Raw genomic sequence first — 18,313 nt, 5'->3', positions numbered from 1 at the left:
CAGGAGATATTATCTCCACACGGTTTTCGCAACACAAATGCTTGATCTTAGGTTTACTAGCTGAGAACCCAAAAGGATGTGATGACGCCAAAGGTGGACCCATTTGGGGAAAGATGGTCTTATGCCCCAACGATTATACATTTATCATCCATTCTGTGGACAATGGTTGTTAAAGGGTTTCTGTCACCCCACAAAACTCATTTTTTTTTTTTTGGATAGTTATATTCCTTATAGCGCGATATAGGAGAATATAATAGTCTTACTTACTTTCATGCGGCCGTTTCTTTAGAAAACGAAGTTTTATAATATGTAAATCAGGGCTCTACCAGCAAGTAGGGCGTCTACTTGCTGGTAGCCGCAGCAGAAAACCGCCCCCTCGCCGTGTTGATTGACAGGGCCAGCCGCGATCTCCTCCTCCGGCCGGCCCTGTCAGTATTTCAAAAATTGCGCGCCTCTGGTCATTCGGCGCAGGCGCTCTGAGATGAGGAGGCTCGTCTCCTCAGAACTCCCTCAGTGCGCCTGCGCCGATGACATCACCGAAAGAGAAGACGTCATCGGCGCAGGCGCACTGAGGGAGTGCTGAGGAGACGAGCCTCCTCATCTCAGAGCGCCTGCGCAGAATGACCAGAGGCGCGCGATTTTTGAAATACTGACAGGGCCGGCCGGAGGAGGAGATCACGGCTGGCCCTGTCAATCAACACGGCGAGGGGGCGGATTTCTGCAGCAGCTACCAGCAAGTAGACGCCCTACTTGCTGGTAGAGCCCTCATTTACATATTATAAAAGTTCGTTTTCTAAAGAAACGGCCGCATGAAAGTAAGTAAGACTATTATATTCTCCTATATCGCGCTATAAGGAATATAACTATCCAAAAAAAAAAAAATGAGTTTTGTGGGGTGACAGAAACCCTTTAAGAAGGAAACCCCTTTTAACTAACAAGTCCATATAGTTGGAAAAATATAAAAATGTACACACTGTAACGGTTCCCTATAGTACAATGATGACCCCTCATACACTGTGTGGCGTTGAACTTTCCCAAGTATCTGCATTACATTTATAGTATCTATTACTATGGTCTTTTTGGGAAATTCCAAATTAAAAATTCCCTACAACAGCACCAACCCCCGCCCCAGTCATATACCATGCACTATCTGTTTGGGTTATATATGTTCTCCTTGTCTGCATCGATTTCCTCCTACACTCCATATGCAGAGGTATCAACCAAGAAAGAGAAGCATCTCATCAGCGCCACCTATTGGAAGTGGCTTCTATGAGTCAAGATCCGACTTTCCAGCAAGCCTTGGGATTTGATAAGTGAATATAACCAAGCCAGATATTCATCCTTGGACAGCTGTTGCGCGATGCTTGCCCCTCGTCAGTATGAAGTAGGATTCTGGCAGGCTGAATGCGATGCCTTGGAAGTGGCTTAGGTAGGGTGCTGGATCTTCTTAAAGAGACTAGTCCTGGATTTCACACGAGCATTACAGATTAGATCCAGATGCGTTCAGCGAAACTCTCACCATTTTGCAAGCAAGTTCAGTTTTGTCTGCGATTGCGTTCAGTTTTTTCCGCGCGGGTGCAATGCCTTTTTCACGCTCGTGATAAAAAACTGAAGGTTTACCAACAACATCTCTTAGCAACCATCAGCGAAAAACGCATTGCACCCGCACCTGCTTCCGGATGCAATGCAGTGTTTTTCACTGAAGCCCCATTCACTTCTATGGGGCCAGGGCTGCGTGAAAAAACGCACAATATAGAACATGCTGCGTTTTTAAGGCAACGCAGAACTGATGCATGAAAAAAACGCTCATGTACACAGACCCATTGAAATGAATGGGTCAGGATTCAGTGCGGGTGCAATACGTTCACGTCACGCATTGCCCCTGCCTGGAAAACTTGCTCATGTGAAAGGGGCCTTCCTGGAAGTACTTCATTGTATGGAGACTTATTGGCAATGCTCCATGGGAAATGCAAAGAGGTATCTCCCAAGAAAGAGACACAAGATACCTTTTTGCATATTCGGTTCCCATGGAGCATTGCCAAAAAGTCTCCATACCCTGGAGTACTTCCAGTAAGCCTCTATACAGGACTGGTCTCTTTAAGGAGATTCAGCTCCCTTCCTAAGTTCCTACACTCCAAAAACACACTGGTCAGTAAATTGGTGGAACTGGTCTTAAATTGTATAAATGATGCATTCCATAAGAATAAGAAAATATATGTGGGCAATGGACTCTGACCCGGGCAATGTCCTTTCAGTTTCCTCTGGCATAGCTAGCAAATAACCTGAGGAAATGGCCCCATATACCGTTCTGGCCATTTCACCTGTAAGTGATAAACGGTATATTGTGGTGTCTTATCGCCTATAGTTCCGTAGTCCTGAAACTGTTATGTGTGCTGCTGATAACATAAAGTTCTCTTATTTATTACTGTGGATGTCTTAAAGGTGGACGCCCGCAGCGACCGCACAGGAGAGGTGATCTTCAAGGATAATTTCTCATCATCCATAGCTGGAGTGGTAGAAGGCGATTACCGCATGGATGGAAAAACCCAACTTATCTGCTGCTCTATAGATGGAGAAGGTGAGCTAACATTACAGAACTCAGAGTTAAAGGAACACTCCAGGCAAAACTGATGGAGTGTGTTATGCCTAGTGCAGGGCCGGAGGGGGACGTGCCTGACTGCAGAGATCCGAAGCAAATCCCTCTGTCATGCACCGCCCTCCCAGGCCATATCCTAGGCATAACATGCTATATCAGTTTGGCCTGGAGTGTTCCTTTCAAGAGGTTTTGCACATTTGGGGTGGGGGTGGTAGGTTGCCAAAAGCGGTGACCTGCTCTCCTTGCGTCACATGACCATTTGACATGACTCAAGGGGAGCAGGTCACCACTGTGGCCGGTAATTGGCTGCAGCAGTGTCAAACTTGAAGTTTACATCCAGGCACCCGAGGGGAGCAGAGAGCGCAGAATCCGGGAGCCTGCATTGGGAAGCGGGTCTGCACAGGAGGGCGAGTTTGCCAAAAACCCCACAAACATGCTCAACCCCTTTAAGTGTCTGCTGTTGACCTATGTAGAATTTAGGTAGCTGTTAGAATATTTCACCAATTCATAATCCTGCTATCATTTACCTCAATTTAAAACCTTTAATTATAATCTTGGTAGAGCTGGCAAGAAGTCTTGTGGGCAGGAGAAATGCCATGTCAACATCCTTACAGATTATAAAAGGATTAAGGAATAATGGGTCACTAGAAATGAGAAGACATTTGGCGAGCTCCTGAAACAAACAGAATGCGAAAAAACTTAATATACTTATATGCTAAAATTGGCATCGTTCCTGTTATGATGTCACGATGGACAACCTGTCACCACCGGGTGTGGCACTGACCGGCACCATCATCGTGCTGTGACAATAGGAGGTGTTGAAAAAGGCAATGTCAGCCCAAACGTCGCATCTGGATTAACGTGATTTGTACCTTGCACTATTGCTGCCTCCATTCTTTCATTAAAGGGAACCTGTCACCAGGATTTTGTGTATAGAGCTGAGGCTATTGGTTGCTAGATGGCCGCTAGCACATCCGCAATACCCAGTCCCCATAGCTCTGTGTGCTTTTATTGTGTAAAAAAAAAACGATTTGATACAGATGCAAATTAACCTTAGATAAGTCCTGTCCCTGACTCATCTCACGTACAGGACTCATCTCAGGTTAATTTGCATATGTATCAAATCAGTTTTTTTTACACAATAAAAGCACACAGAGCTATGGGGACTGGGTATTGCGGATGTGCTAGCGGCCATCTAGCAACCAATGGCCTCAGCTCTATACCCAAAATCCTGGTGACAGGTTCCCTTTAACAGAAAGTGGTGAGGTGTCCCTGGGACGAGCAGTGATTGACAACAGATTTAAAGTTTTTTTTACATTTCTAGCCACTTCACAGTGGCTTGATTTCAGCTGGCCATACGCATTAGATGTATTTCGGCAAAACTCACCAAAATACACCAGCAGGACCAACCGTTCATCTAATGTGTGGGAGCCTCCCGACTCTTTGCAGTGGCAGATGTCAAGGGAGATAAGGAGCAGGTTGTTAGATTTTAACATGCACAATCCTTTTGTTTTTGAGGGCATAAGGTGGCTTTGTGCCATCTCCTGGTTATCCACACATATATATATGCTGAGTGTGCATGTGTATTGGGTAGTTGGGTATTGGGAGCGATTTGCTGATGTATATTTTGTGAATGGCCAGTCTTTGATTGGTAACAGAACGTAGAGCTTGGGTAGGATGATAGACAGAGGTGAGTTTGGCTGATGGTATCTCGTGTAGGGCTAGCCATAGTCACTTGCATGGGTAGGATGGTAGACATAGGTGAGTGAAGAGATAACTTTGGCTGATGGTATCTCGTGTAGGGCTAGCCATAGTCACTTGCATGGGTAGGATGGTAGACATAGGTGAGTAAGGAGATAGGTTCGGCTGATGGTATCTCGTGTAGGTCTAGCCTTAGTCACTTGCAAGGGCATCGTTAGCAATTATCTGGCGGTGTAAAGGTTCCGCCGATTACACAATGAAGGAGCGAAACCCGCGTTCATCGGGCAATTGAATGGTTTGTGTAGGCACCTAAATTGTCGTTTGCCGGCAGCAGATCATGCCGTCCAAACACGCTCTGCTGCCGGCAAACAACAAGTCTGCATGGGGAAGAACAATGGCATTAGCGATCACTGCTCCCCATAATGGGGCGCAGATTGCTGCATGTAAACGCATTGGTCTCCTCCACTGACGAGCGGGTGATTGCCAGGAAGGAACGCTTCCCTCCTGACAATCTGCTGCTGTATCATCCTGTCCAAAGGGACCTTTAAAAAGAGACTGCCATTTACTATATCAGGGATGCCCAACCTGCGGCCCTCCAGCTAGTGCAAAACTACAACTCCCAGCATGCCCGGACAACTTACAGCTATCAGTCTACAACAGGGTGTGGTGGGAGTTGTAGTTTTACAACAGCTGGAGGGCCGCAGGTAGGCCATCCCTGTACTATATATCTGATTTTCATTTTTTACATGAATCATGGGAATAAGGCAAATCTATCAAACAACATGCACGATTTGATAAATGTGGCATAAAGTACGCCAGCTCAGACCCATAGTGTGGCAGCTGCCTTATTGTGGCAAGACCTCTCCTCCATAGAACATTGTGGCCGCGCAGCAGTTGCAGTAAATATGTAACTTTTTGGCTCAACGGTATACAGTATTAGTTTGGGTCAGAATAGGTTGCCGTTGAATTAAAGTCTTTGTCACCATATATATAGTATGGAAATGAATGGCAATGATAAATTGGTAAATGAGTGACGTATTTTTGCCTGCAGTCAGAGGCTACCTCCCTTCTAGTCAGGAGACTGCCGGGAGTCTCATGGATACAAGCGTGGAGCAGGAACTTGTCCGAGAGCTCAGTCAGAAGAAGCAGAACTTATTGCTGGAACTGAAGAACTATCAGGAGAATTCAAAGGTTGATCATAAAACGTCCATATGTGCCACAGTGCACCGGGCATAGCGTGAGCTGATAGCCGATTGTTCTTTGCAGCAGGCAGAATTACGGCTTCAAGTCAGCGAGCCTGATGGGCAGATGGGAGTGATTCCAGCCAACACACAGCTACAGACTGCTCTATCGGTCAACCTGGGCACAGAGACCCAATCCGCGCATGTGGAGCTCAGCATTTCTACATCAAACGGTGAGGACACCATCCTGGGTAATGGCAGGTGGTAATTGTATAAAATGTAGGCTATGGGCTCACCTGCAAACCCCTGCTCTTATATTTTTCCTTTTAAATATTTTGGTACCAGCAGACCAGTCCTGTGTGGACCATTACTGGAAGTACTCCATGGTATGGAGACTTATTGGAAATGCTCCATGGGAAACCAAACCGCAAAGAGGTATCTCCCAAGAAAGAGAACCATCTCACCAGTGGCTCCCTACGAGTCTGACTTTCCAGTAAGCCTTGGGTTATATAGCCAAGCCAGATATCCATCTATAGACAGCAGTTTGGGGTGCTTGCCCCTTGTCTGTACGGAGCAGGAGTCTGGCTGGTTGGGTGCGATGCCTTGAATGGAATTTTTTGGGAGATCACTCTTTGCATATTTGTTTCACATGAAGTATTGCCAATGGAGTACTCCATACCATGGAGTACCTCCAATAAGGCTCTACACAGGACTGGTCTCTAAACAATGAATGTTCCTATTTATTGACAGCAAGCAGAGATATTGAAAACATTAAGAAATGGATATGGAAACATTTTGTACATTTCTATTAAACAATGAATACACTTTAATAAAATGGTAATATTTCCCCTTTAAGGGTAATTACAAAATCTTTCATAACAGATCTGTCACATCTACCATGGCTTCTACCAAAATGGAAGCCACAAGGCCATTATGAAAAGAGCCTTACTTACTGTAATATATTGAATACCAAACACTAATTGTCTATTATATACCTGCCATATAAATATTATATATGTATTCACCACCTTGATGATTGTATGTCCATAGATACAGTTATACGTGCAGTACTAATCTTTGCTGAAGGAATATTTGAGGGTGAGAGCCATGTTGTACACCCCAGTGCCCAACATCTCACTGGTCGGATTCGGGTTCCCATCTGCCCTCCTAAAGATGTTCCTGTGGATCTCCACATAAAAGCTTTTGTGGGTTATAAAAGCAGGTAAGAGTATACCAAGGGTTATAGGGGTTGTCCAACCCTTTACAAGCAGTGGCCCTCAGGATAGGTCATCACTATTTAATCCGGGGGGTCAGACACCCCACTCCTCCGCCATTAGCTGTTCTGCCGTAGTTCCGGTGCCAGAACTACCATTCACTTCATTGGGAGCAGCCCAGCAATACCCAACTCTGTTCACTGCCCATGGACAGAGCTGTGTAGTACTGCAGAACATCTGATTGTAAGTACTGCAGAACATCTGATTGGAAGTACTGCAGAACATCTGATTGGAAGTACTGCAGAACATCTGATCAGTGAGGTGTGTGGTGTTGGACTACTGCTGATTAGATAGTGATGGCTTCGCCGAAGAAATGGGTTACTGAAGGGGGTGGCAATGGATTGATGGCCTGGGCATCCGGATATTGACAACGTGCACAACTGTGGGCAGTCTGCGATCTATTAAACTGTAGGCATATGATGTCTTCATTTGCTGTGCTTCTAGAGAGCCGTGCAGAATGCCATCCTTGGACCACAACTTGATCTCTCAAGGCACGTTTGTAGTCCCTTTGATCACAAGTCCCTTTGATAGCATACTTAATTCTAACTTCTTCACGGGTATTTAAGCACTGGAAAGATTATACTCCTATCTCACTAGCTCTGTAAAAGTGGCATCACTGCATCGTTAATCCAGAAAGTGGCATCACTTTACTGCTGCGACTACAGGTTTCTGTATACAGGATGCAAGTGTGCAGAGGCTTCTACTGTCGAGGCATCTCCTGAAATATCAGGCATTTCAATTAGTCAGCTCCCCAGACAGAGCAGTAGCTGTCAGGGAGGTTGCACCCACGCCTCGGTTCCAGTGGAGGGCCTGAGGCCCCTCTGTCACGAAAAAACGCCAGTATTGGGCCACGTGCACACGTCCGTATTCATCATCCGTGTGTTATCTACATTTTTTGTGGATAGCACACTGACCCAATCATTGGTAAGGGGCCATGTACATATCCATATTTTTTGTGGATCTGTGTGGCCATTCCACAAATTAGAGGTATGGTTTTTGTCTGTATTGAGGATGAGAATAGTCCTTTAGGCTACATTCACACAACCATAGTGTTTCGCGGTCCGCAATTTGCGGATCTAAAAAATACAGCAGTATGATAGAAATGCCTCTTCTTGTCCACAATTGCGGACAAGAAAAGGGCTTGCTCTATGTTTTTTGAGGGGCTGCGGAACATTACAACGGATGCGGACAGCACACTGTGCTGATCGCATCTTTTGCAGCCCCATTGAAATGAATGGGTACACACCCATTCAGCAAAATTGCGGAACGGATGTGGACCCATTCATACGGTCATGTGAATGAGCCCTAATACTGATGGGAGGGAGAAAAATGCAGAATGTTACAAGGCAGGTGTCCATATTTTGCAAATCAGTTTTTTGCAGACCAAAATAGCTTTTAATATAGCATGTAGTAGGCGTTAGTAGCTTTTACAGATTTTGCATTGGCGTTAAGAGTTTAGAGTCGTGTCTCTGCCTCCTACCGTCATACACAGTGCCATTTTCAATTTTCTTTTCAGTATAACTGCCACAACACAGTGTGATTGTACCACTGCTCACAGGGACTGTCGCTATAGACATATGTAGATCTCCATTGAGTTTAATGGATAAGTTTGGCAGTTTGCAGTAACCACCAGTCAGATTCCAGCCTTCATTTTTGTCATCCCGAAAAAAAATGAAAGAACTAGCCTGATTGGATAATCTTACCAGAACTAACTTTCTCTTGTGAACAGTATCCAGTTCCATGTCTTTGAACTGACGAGGCAGCTTCCTCGCTTTTCGATGTATGTGCTTAGTAACCCTGCCACAGCTCCAGAGCCGTCCAGCCATGTCACCTTCACGATCAATGAGCGGGTCCAGAGGGTAAGTGTTGTGCTGCTGACAGGATTTTCAGCAAAGTGGGAAATAGAACCAGGGATCGGCAAAATGCAGACCACGGACCCTTTGAAGTCAAAGGGTCCCCCCACAAAATGCAGACGGCACACGGACCACATCTGTATTTTGCGAATCCACGATTTGCAGACTGCAAAATGGACATGGTCGTGTCCAAGAGGCCTTATCCCGACATTTGCTGTCTAGGGAGAGAGTCAGGACACGAATACGTATTAGATAGTCGGCCAGTCCCACTGAAAACGGTGTGTTTGGCCGAGGTTCATCTAATGTGTATGGGCACCAATAGTCTGCTGAAAGAGGACCTGTTAGCTCCACTGACATGTCTGTTTTAGTAAATACACATAATAGCATTTCGAATTTAGCATTGTGCCTTTCCTCTGTTATACCTCTTGGAAATGTGTGAATAAATGAACAACTTGGGAGCTACAGAAACAGCGTAGCTTTGCTGTGCTACATGGATTCTGCATCTCCCAGTGACTTCTATGGGAGTTACAAAAAGATTGTACCACAGTCTGCTCGTCTGTTTCCGTAACTCTGGCCACTGCATACAAGGCTTATTATGGGGATAACTTTTTTTAAAAAGTCACGGGACTCCACCATGAAACAGAACAGAGTCTTTCTGTACTAGTGGATCACCATGGGCTGGGTTCACACATGACCGGTAATTTTTTTCTCACCAGAAAATCTGCAGCGTTTCTGATTGTAATCTGCAGCAGAAAAAAATGCATCCAAATGGTGAGTTTTTGTTGCAGATTTTGTTGCTGAAATGCTGCAGATTAGACGCAGATTTTATTCTTTGCATCGGAAAGGATGAAATCCGGAGTATAAACTGACCTGCCGCAGGTGTAAAATCCGCACCACATGTCCGTTTCTGCTGCAGATTTTTTCTGCCATGTGTGAATAAGAATTGATGAAAACTCATTGACTCTTTGCTCTCTTTCCCTCACGACAGCAGATCTGCAGCTAATCAGTCATGTGTGAACTCAGCCTTATTGCAGAATATATTACAAAGAAGGGTAATTCATCTGAATATAATGTAATACTACATTTTTTCAGGAGACATAACTGACTGACCACAGTTTATATTCTCATTCGGGCATAATCATCATTTTCCAGGAGGGGGCGAGAGCAGGATTTGGGGTGGAAATTTTGAGGATGTGTCATGAGGTCTTGGCAGCAGAAGCATAGATGCAGGTGTTGTGTCTATAACTTCATGCTCTAATATCTCAGGATAAAAGAAAGATTTTAAAGGACTTTAAACAGAACCTTTCAGAGTGGAGGACCTGCTGTGGGGTTCATACTTACCTGGTCCCCACTGCTGGGTTCTGGCTCCATCGTTCCACGGCCGCCTCCATGGGTTCCAGATCTCTGGGAATCAACAACCTGTAGACATAGGGCCACATGACCACTGCAGCCAATCACTGGCCACAGCGGTGACCTGTAACACGTGACTAATGCGGTCAAAGATTGACTACAGCAGTCATGTGGCAGTATGTCAACAGGATGTTGATTCCCAGAGATCTGGGACCCACGGAGGCGGCTGTGGAGCGATGGAGCTAGAACCCTGCAGCGGAGACCAGTTAAGTATGAACCCACTCTGAAGGGGTCTGTTAAAAAAGTTTAAAGTTGGATAACCCCTTTAATTGACATTTTAATTTACACTTTCACATACAATTAAGAACTTAGCAACTGCACAAAGTTTATGGAAAGAAAAACTGAGGTCCTTGTCAATATCGGTCAAGTAAACGCTTATGTTACCCAGCCAGTAAAGTTTTTGCCTTTTGGAAAGGTGGTTCTTTGGTTGAACCAGAACTTCCTCTTACCAGAAGACACAGAGGTGCAGAGCGCTCCATTTCAGATTTGCTTTACCTCACTCCGAGATTCAGGAACCCTCCTCCTTAACATGAAGCCCAGTGGAGAGGTGAGTGCTGTTCCTCATGTCATATCTAAAGCAGTAACCGTCTATTGTTTTACTAAAACGTAATTTTGTGCTGACAGATCACATTGCGAACAGATGACATTGACCTGGCTGGAGATATAATTCAGTCCATGGCCACCTTTCTGGCTATAGAAGACCTCCCCGTAGAAGCCAATTTCCCCAAATACTATGATCAGCTCCGGAATGTGCTTGTGCAGGTACGTTCTGCTGTGAAAGTGAACTTTCCATCACAAGTTGCATTGGGACAGTAGACCAAAGCTGGTCGTCCAACATGGCATTGTGATCAAACCTGCATTAGAAAATGGCTGCATATGTATCATTGTGCTTTTAGAATGTGAGAGGTATATATTGGTGTTTATGTAAGAGGTATAGTAGAATGGGAGAGGGAGGGGGCATATGCATTACAGGGTATTTGTAAACGGGAATTCTAAACAAGACAACCCTTTTAAAGGCTGTGGACACCTTCGGCAAAAATATATATTTTTTTATTACATTTAATTCATTTTAGGCTAAAAATAAGGTTTTCAATTGGTCTTTATTAAAAAAATTTAGCCGTTTTTGAGATGGGTGAGGTAAAAAATCAGGCTGTTTGCAGAGTATTACTTATCAGTCCTGTCAAATGACAGCTCATGTGAAGCCTTATCTCTGAAAAACTGCAAACGTCCCGTCCGTCCACCTCCTCCGATATGATATGGCTTGTCGCCGAGCCTCGGGTACCCGGTATGGTTTTAATAGGACTAACTAACGAACTCCCTGGCCTCTTGAGTCTGTTTAGAGGAGAGGCTGTCAGCAGTTTTTACTGTGGAAGCCGCCTCTCTTGCATCAGACAGAGGGGCCGGTACCTCTTCTCCTAGAAAACCCGGCCGCCTTCTTCTGTACAGGTTTACCTATATTTCCACGGTTTGAGTAAATTCACATGGTAAACCTGCTTCGGCTTTCGCCACCCTGGCTGGTGTACCTTGTAGTTTACATCTCCAATTTTCTTGAGTACCTCGTAGGGCCCCAGCCACCTAGCCAGGAACTTACTGTCCAGGTCTTCACCAGAACCAAAACCCGATCACCCGGGTTAAAGATCCGGACCCGAGCCTGCCTCTGGGCTCGCTGAGCTGCCTCCATATGCTCCCCAACAAGAGGCAACACTGTCTCTATCCGATCTTGCATCTGGGCAACGTACTCAATGACACTTTTATGTGGAGTGGGTTGTTGTTCCCACGCCTCTTTGGCCACGTCCGAAAGACCGCAAGGGTGTCTGCCATATAGCAGTTCGAAGGGCGAGAACCCAGTAGAGGCCTGGGGTACCTCTCACACTGCGAACATGAGATAGGGCAGAAGGAGGTCCCAATCCTTCCCATCTTTTAGACACTACCTTTTTCAACATATTTTTTAATGTTTGGTTAAACCGTTCTACCAGACCGAAATAGAAATCTCAGCGGCTCAACCTCTCACCCTAGATGGATAAGGTGCTCACCTTATTGGCCCATCCTCGGGCACAGAGTGAAAAAGTAAATAGTGAATGAAAAGGTACAGCACCTCGAAACGCGTCTGGCGTAGGGAGTAAGCGTTCGACTCATTAGTCCAGCAGAGACAACATCTACATACAAAAAGACAAAGAAAGAAAGTCTGGAACATTTGGATCCGGTGAAAGCCGTCCCTTATTAGTGACGGATGACACTTCAGCTTCATCCGGTCTCACGAGCAACCAGGTCACGTGGGACGCCACGCTGAGGTCTAGTACACCACGTGGGACGCTGCTGGTGTGAGGCCGCCTGGGACCAGCGCTGCAGAGTGGCAGTGAAGAAGGGTAAGACCCTGCTCCTGCGAGGAGTTTGTTTTGTAGCTGTGCATACACTGGGCACTGTTACGGAGGCATATCTCTGAGCTGCATTAAGTGATTGACTATGAACTTATCACATGTATGAACTGGACTATATTTGGAGTATGTTTCTATGCTGCTGGAATAGCCACATCTCTGAGTAGACGAATCGCTATACGTCTCTTTACAGTGAAACGGCTATTCACATTGCAGCGCATCTGTATACGGGACTGACCATCTAGTGCACTTATCATGGTGCGGAGCTGATACAGGTCTCATTTATACCATTGTTTATATCTTGAGCAGCCAGGGGCGAAGCTGCACACTGGTGTATGAGACGTATCACTTGCTCCTCAAGCGGTGTATAGCCAGTACAGGTTATATAGGTGCTACCTTTGTATAGGGCTATTTTTATGTATGGTTTTATGCCACTTTTTAGGGGTTTGTTATCTTTTTATATGTTTTATTAAATTGTATACCTTGGCTATTCCAGTGCTCCCATCTGAGTGTGCCCCTTTTCATTCACTATTTACGTTCTACCAGACCGTCTGTTTGCGGATGGTAAACGGACGTCCGTAGATGTTTTATGTGCAGCAACTTGCAGAGTTCCCTCATCACCTTAGACTAAAAGGGGTCCCTTGGTCGGTCAGAACCTCTTTAGGTAGTCCCACTCAGGAAAACATCTATGAGTTTGGCCGAGGTATGTCGCAGTGGCACCACCTCCGGGTACCAAGTGGCGTAGTCTAGAATGACTAAGATGTGTTGATGCCCTCTGGCGGACTTCGGTACTGGATCTATGAGGTCCATAGCTATTCGGTCAAACGGTACTTCGATAATCGGGAGAGGTACTAGGGGACTACGGAAATGTGGCTGTGGGCTAGTTATCTGGCAGGTCGGGTTGAACTTACAAAACTCTTCCACTTCTTTGAATATGCTGGGCCAGTAAAACCGCTGTAGAATTCGATCCTGAGTTTTCTGCAGCCCCAGGTGACCCCCGAGAACGTGTTGGTGGGCTAGATCTAACACAAGCTTGCGATAAGCCTTGGGGACCACCAACTGTTCAATAGGCTCACCCCGTAGTTGGAAATGGGGAAACACTGACTCTGCCCCAGGTTGTTCTGGTTCACCATCTACTATTAACACATTTTCCCAGGCGCGGGATAGGGTTGGGTCCCGATGTTGGGCGGTACCAAAATTATCCCCGGTGATATTGAGGTCTGCCAATTCAGGACCCGGTGGCAAGTCCTCCACGTCTCCCACCATCACACTTAGCGGGATTGTCTCCCCCTCTTCCACCGAAGTGGCGGTCACCCCTACCGCTGGCCCTTCGGTCTCAGGTTCCCAGGGTTCTGGTCTCCCCCCTGAGCCGGGCCACTCTGCTAGGGTTACCCCTGTCTCATGGGTATCAGTCACTCTCATAGCAGGCCACAGTGCTGGGAAGCCCGGGAAGTCTCTCCTTATTATAAGTTTGTAGTGTAAATTTGGGGAAACTGCCACTTCGTGAGTCCATCTGCCAGCCCCTGTGGTTAGAGACACCAGGGCGGTGGGATAGTCTTTTAAGTCTCCCTGGATGCACATGACCCCGACTTTCCGGCCAGTATACTCCGCTGACCGTACCAGGGGAGCCCTTACTAGGGACACCAGACTCCCTGAGTCCAGCAGAGCCTCCGCTGGAGTGTCTCCTACCTCCACCTGGCATAGGTGGTTTAGAGTTTTTGGGGTACCTGCTGCACACAGCTTCCTGGCATATAGCGACTGACGGTAGCCATAGTTAGTATCCATGGGTTCCACCTGATGGGGACAGTCAGCTCTTACATGGCCCGGCTCCTGACACTGCCAGCAGAGTATCGAAGCCAGGCCCGTAGAGTGTACACCCCGGGTGGGTTTGGTTGGTATAAGTCGCCGGGTCTGGGATGGAGATTTACAGGGTTTGACTGCCCCCCTCCCAAAAGAACCCCCTGTAACAGTCCCTGTAGCCTCGTAGCGCTCCACCAGGTCCACCATTTCTAGGGCGTTGCCAGGAGACACCTGGCTGATCTAGTGCTGGAGAGGGGGTGGCAGAGCCCTCCAGAACATATCAGCCAATAGTCTATCTAGCATAGCCGTGGGACTCATTACATCAGGCTGTAGCCACTTTTGCAAGAGGTGGAGTAAGTCATAATACTGGGTCCTCGCAGGCTCAGCCGGCTTAAACCCCCACTGATGTACCTGCTGGGCACGGACCAACACATTTAAGTTCTTAACTCAAAACGTCAGTGTTTATTCACACTTGAGGCAATTGCACAAAACAGCACGTAACTTTGCAGTCTTGGTGTTAATTCACACACAATGGAAAGTTCATATAACAGTAGTCCACAGCAGGCTTTAGGGGGCCTGTTTTCCCAGCATGCAGCTCTCAGCCCTCCACAAAGCCTCAAATCCCAAAAACAGAGACATCTCTGTTAAGCCCAGCTGCCTATTTAAGGATGGCCAGGTGCTGCCAAAACTTGGACCGGCACTTAAACTCTGGTCTGGTATTTGACCTCACCTGGCTGGAAACCAGCCCACCTGCACATGCTGGCAGGAAAATACCTGCCTTGCCAGACACAACCCCTCACTGTGTCACAGGGCTTACTGTGGGGGATGTAGGTGAGTAGGAAGATACATATATTCTGAAACTGTGTCTTTTGAGTGATCCAGCTATTTCAGTAGTTCAGGGTGGGTTTCCTTGGTGACAGATTCTCCTTAAAGGAATTTTTTAAGTTTCATGAATATCAGGACTCATCTGCATGTACTGTAGCTGGATTTAGGGCGGCATAAAACTAATGGCAGATTTCCTTGAAAGTTATGTTGTAATTTAGAAATCCCTTTTACAAATACCTTATGGGGACTGTAATGCAGATGTGGACTCCAACTTCTAGGTGGAATTATCTATGCACAGGAGTCAACTTACAATTTCTAATTCTGATATGTTGGAAGGCTTGTTACATGTTACTAAAAAGGTTAGAAAAAATGTGTCTTCTAAAGCTATATATTGTATCATGCTTCCCCTCACAGGTAGATGACTCCCATTCTGTCCATCAGAAACTAACTGCAGACATGGCAGACCAGTCTAACCTCATCCGCAGCATGCTAGTGCAGGCCGAGGATTCCCGCCTGATGAGAGACGTGTAAGTCGTTTTTCTCTTACTTGCAAATTTATAGGTATGTGGCATTTTATAAGTTGTCACCAGGGACCATGCTATAAATAATCCAGCAGGACTGTGTTCAAAGATGTTAGCTAGCCAAGCTGATACAGTATTGTTTAGACTATAAGACTCACTTTTTTTTAGCAGGAATAAATCTTGCTCGAAAATGTGTGTTTCTTACAGTCTCCAGTCAGGTGGTCTAGTTTTAATTAGTAGAAAATATATATTTTCTAATTTCCTGTTGTCTAAACCTGGGGGGGGGTGGGGGCGTCATATAGTCCGAAAGATACAGGTATATTGTCATATAGAAGGTAAGCTAGATTGCAGTCCATTGCATAACAATACTATCATTTTTCCTCATCTTCCCTAACAATGAAAGCTTTAAAACCCGAAGTACAATAAGTCACATTTATTAAGACCGGCATTTTAGACGCCGGTCTTAATAAAGCCCTAAGCTGGTGGTGGATCCGCCAAAGTTATGAAGAGGTGCATGCCTTTCGTAACTTTGACGCATCCAGCGCCAGTTCTTGCTGTCTTACATTCAGACCCTTTTCTACTCCTGAAACAGGCGTAGAAAATGGTAAATGAGATGGGCCTGCAGGCCCGTCCCCTTCCCCGTCCTAGCCACGGCCGCAGTTTTAGGCCTGGCGTGAGCGGGACGAAGTCACATATAGCTATACTGCTCACTGAGAAGAGAGGAGCGGCAGTGGGTATGGACTGCCAACATAACACCCTTTAAGAGTGGTTGCAGTGGTTATTTCTATTTGAAGTTGACTGAATTTCCTCTTTAACTATACAGGAAGAACATGAAAAAGCGTTACACAGAACTTTATGACCTCAACAAAGACCTGATCAATCGCTACAAGATCCGTTGTAACAACCACACAGAACTCCTGAACAAGCTCAAGTGCGTAAACCAGGCTATCCAGCGAGCAGGACGATTACGAGGTGCGTGAGCAGTAACCAAAGCTGAAATAATCTAAACTGATGGCCAATCCTTCAGTCCCGCTAATTTCATAAGGATCTATGTACATGGTATAATATCTGTAGTGTCCAGTTGGCAGCTGCCCAGCTTGTCTGACAGCCACTTATCCTTTACCAGGGGTCACTGGGCCGAAAACCATTGAGTGCCTAAGACCAGCTTAAAATATAATGCAAAGCATTTACCAGAACATGCTTCTTGGAGCTGCTGGGGCTTGTATATAGTTTTCAGGACATTGAGGATGGCAGTTTCTGCTGGTGATGGATATAAAGCCTTAATGGGAATCTGTCACCAGTTTTATGGTGCTCTGAGGGCAGCATAATCTAATGACAGAGACCCTGAGCAAAACACTGGGTCGCTTACTGGAATTTGCTAAAATCTGTATTGAACATCTTTAGCACTGGAACTGTTCGATACGAATCCCTCCCCGCCGCGCAGGCGCTTAATGGCTGGGTCCACTCGAGGTGCTCGGGGACTCTGTCACCAGTTTATGCTGTCCTCAGTTAGGGCACCATAAAACTGGTGATAGATTTACACAGTTCTAACTGTTGAAATAATTTTTGGATTTATCTGCCCCCAGCAGAATGGCCCAGTCCGTGTGGCTGTATCTGGTACTGCAGCTGACTTAACATGAACAATAGCAGCACTTGTTAGCAGCCATGGCCCCCCTCCTCTTTCTGCAGATAGTGTTATGCCCCCAGAGAATAGTCAATCCTGATGTTTAGACCATCAATGTTTTATCCTAGAAATCTCCTGGTTGCAATAGAAATGAAGAAGCATCGTGATTCATGCGACTGTACAATTCCTGTCCTTTTTCCTAGTTGGCAAACCCAAAGCCCAGGTGATCACAGCGTGCCGGGACGCCATCCGGAGCAATAACATCAATGCCTTGTTCAGAATCATGCGTGTGGGTGCAACCTCATCCTAATCGAGGCCTTCAGGAATCAGACTGTGAGCGGGAGAGGTTTATTTACGAGCTCTTAATGCCGACATCAGAAGCCTGACCGAAGGATTAGAGGATTATTTGGGTGTAACTGTCTCCCTTCAGTCAGTGTGTGTAGACTGGAAAGCGTCAGAGGATCCTGCAGAAAGGGACGCTCCTTTCCTAATTGTTTTTTTTGTTTAATACAGTAATAGGCTTTTATATTAAAGGAACACATTGGGTAACACGAGCTCGCTGCAGGGCCTAATGGACATGATGTATGTTTAGTGGTCTTTGAATCCCTCTCGGGCATCGGTCTTTCAGGCCCTGCACTAGGCATAACTCAATCCGTTTTGTCTGTTTCTGACATAGACAATCATTCATCAGGGTCATACAGAGCTTTACACGTGCGGATATATTTATTTTTTGAATATTTATAGCTTTTTTTTATAGTCCTATTGTCCATTAAAGGTTAGTCTTTGCAGATGTGTGGCTTTGCTTCATGTCTCCTTCCAATTTAGTTCTGATTTATCCCTTATTATACACGCAGCAAATTACCTGTTTAAAGACTGTATAGCTCCAATGGTATGTGCCCTATTGTGCAGAGCATGGGGTGTGTGAAAAAAATATCTACAGTGAGGGGTCTAACAAACACCTGCAATCTCTGAAACTCCTTGGGGGTCATTTATTAAGGTGCATTTCAGGCGCAATCTGGGACTTCGCCCCGCTCACGCCAGGTCCAAGTAAGTGGGCGGAGAAGGGGACGGGCCAGTAGGCTCATCTCATTTACCATTTTCTACGCCTGTTTCGGGGACGTAGTAAAAAGTCTAAATGTAGGACAGCTCGGAA

General features: G+C 45.9%; 1 protein-coding gene across 1 annotated transcript in view; it reads left to right on the top strand.

Annotated features, from left to right (window-relative positions):
- Positions 1-17,948, top strand: part of BBS2 (Bardet-Biedl syndrome 2) — a 48,686-nt gene extending 30,738 nt beyond the window's left edge. Inside the window, exons 9-18 of the mRNA XM_040410282.1 lie at positions 2,443-2,578; positions 5,349-5,488; positions 5,564-5,711; positions 6,529-6,700; positions 8,482-8,611; positions 10,431-10,562; positions 10,640-10,777; positions 15,430-15,542; positions 16,360-16,508; positions 17,364-17,948. Coding sequence (XP_040266216.1) covers positions 2,443-2,578; positions 5,349-5,488; positions 5,564-5,711; positions 6,529-6,700; positions 8,482-8,611; positions 10,431-10,562; positions 10,640-10,777; positions 15,430-15,542; positions 16,360-16,508; positions 17,364-17,470 — 1,365 coding nt within the window. The 3' untranslated portion in view covers positions 17,471-17,948. The remainder of the gene's footprint in view (positions 1-2,442; positions 2,579-5,348; positions 5,489-5,563; positions 5,712-6,528; positions 6,701-8,481; positions 8,612-10,430; positions 10,563-10,639; positions 10,778-15,429; positions 15,543-16,359; positions 16,509-17,363) is intronic.
- Positions 17,949-18,313: the final 365 nt, after the last annotated feature.

The sequence above is a fragment of the Bufo bufo genome, chromosome 10 (assembly GCF_905171765.1).
Source record: "Bufo bufo chromosome 10, aBufBuf1.1, whole genome shotgun sequence".
In the NCBI taxonomy this organism is placed as follows: domain Eukaryota; kingdom Metazoa; phylum Chordata; class Amphibia; order Anura; family Bufonidae; genus Bufo; species Bufo bufo.
This window is presented reverse-complemented; position numbering and strand designations above follow the sequence as displayed.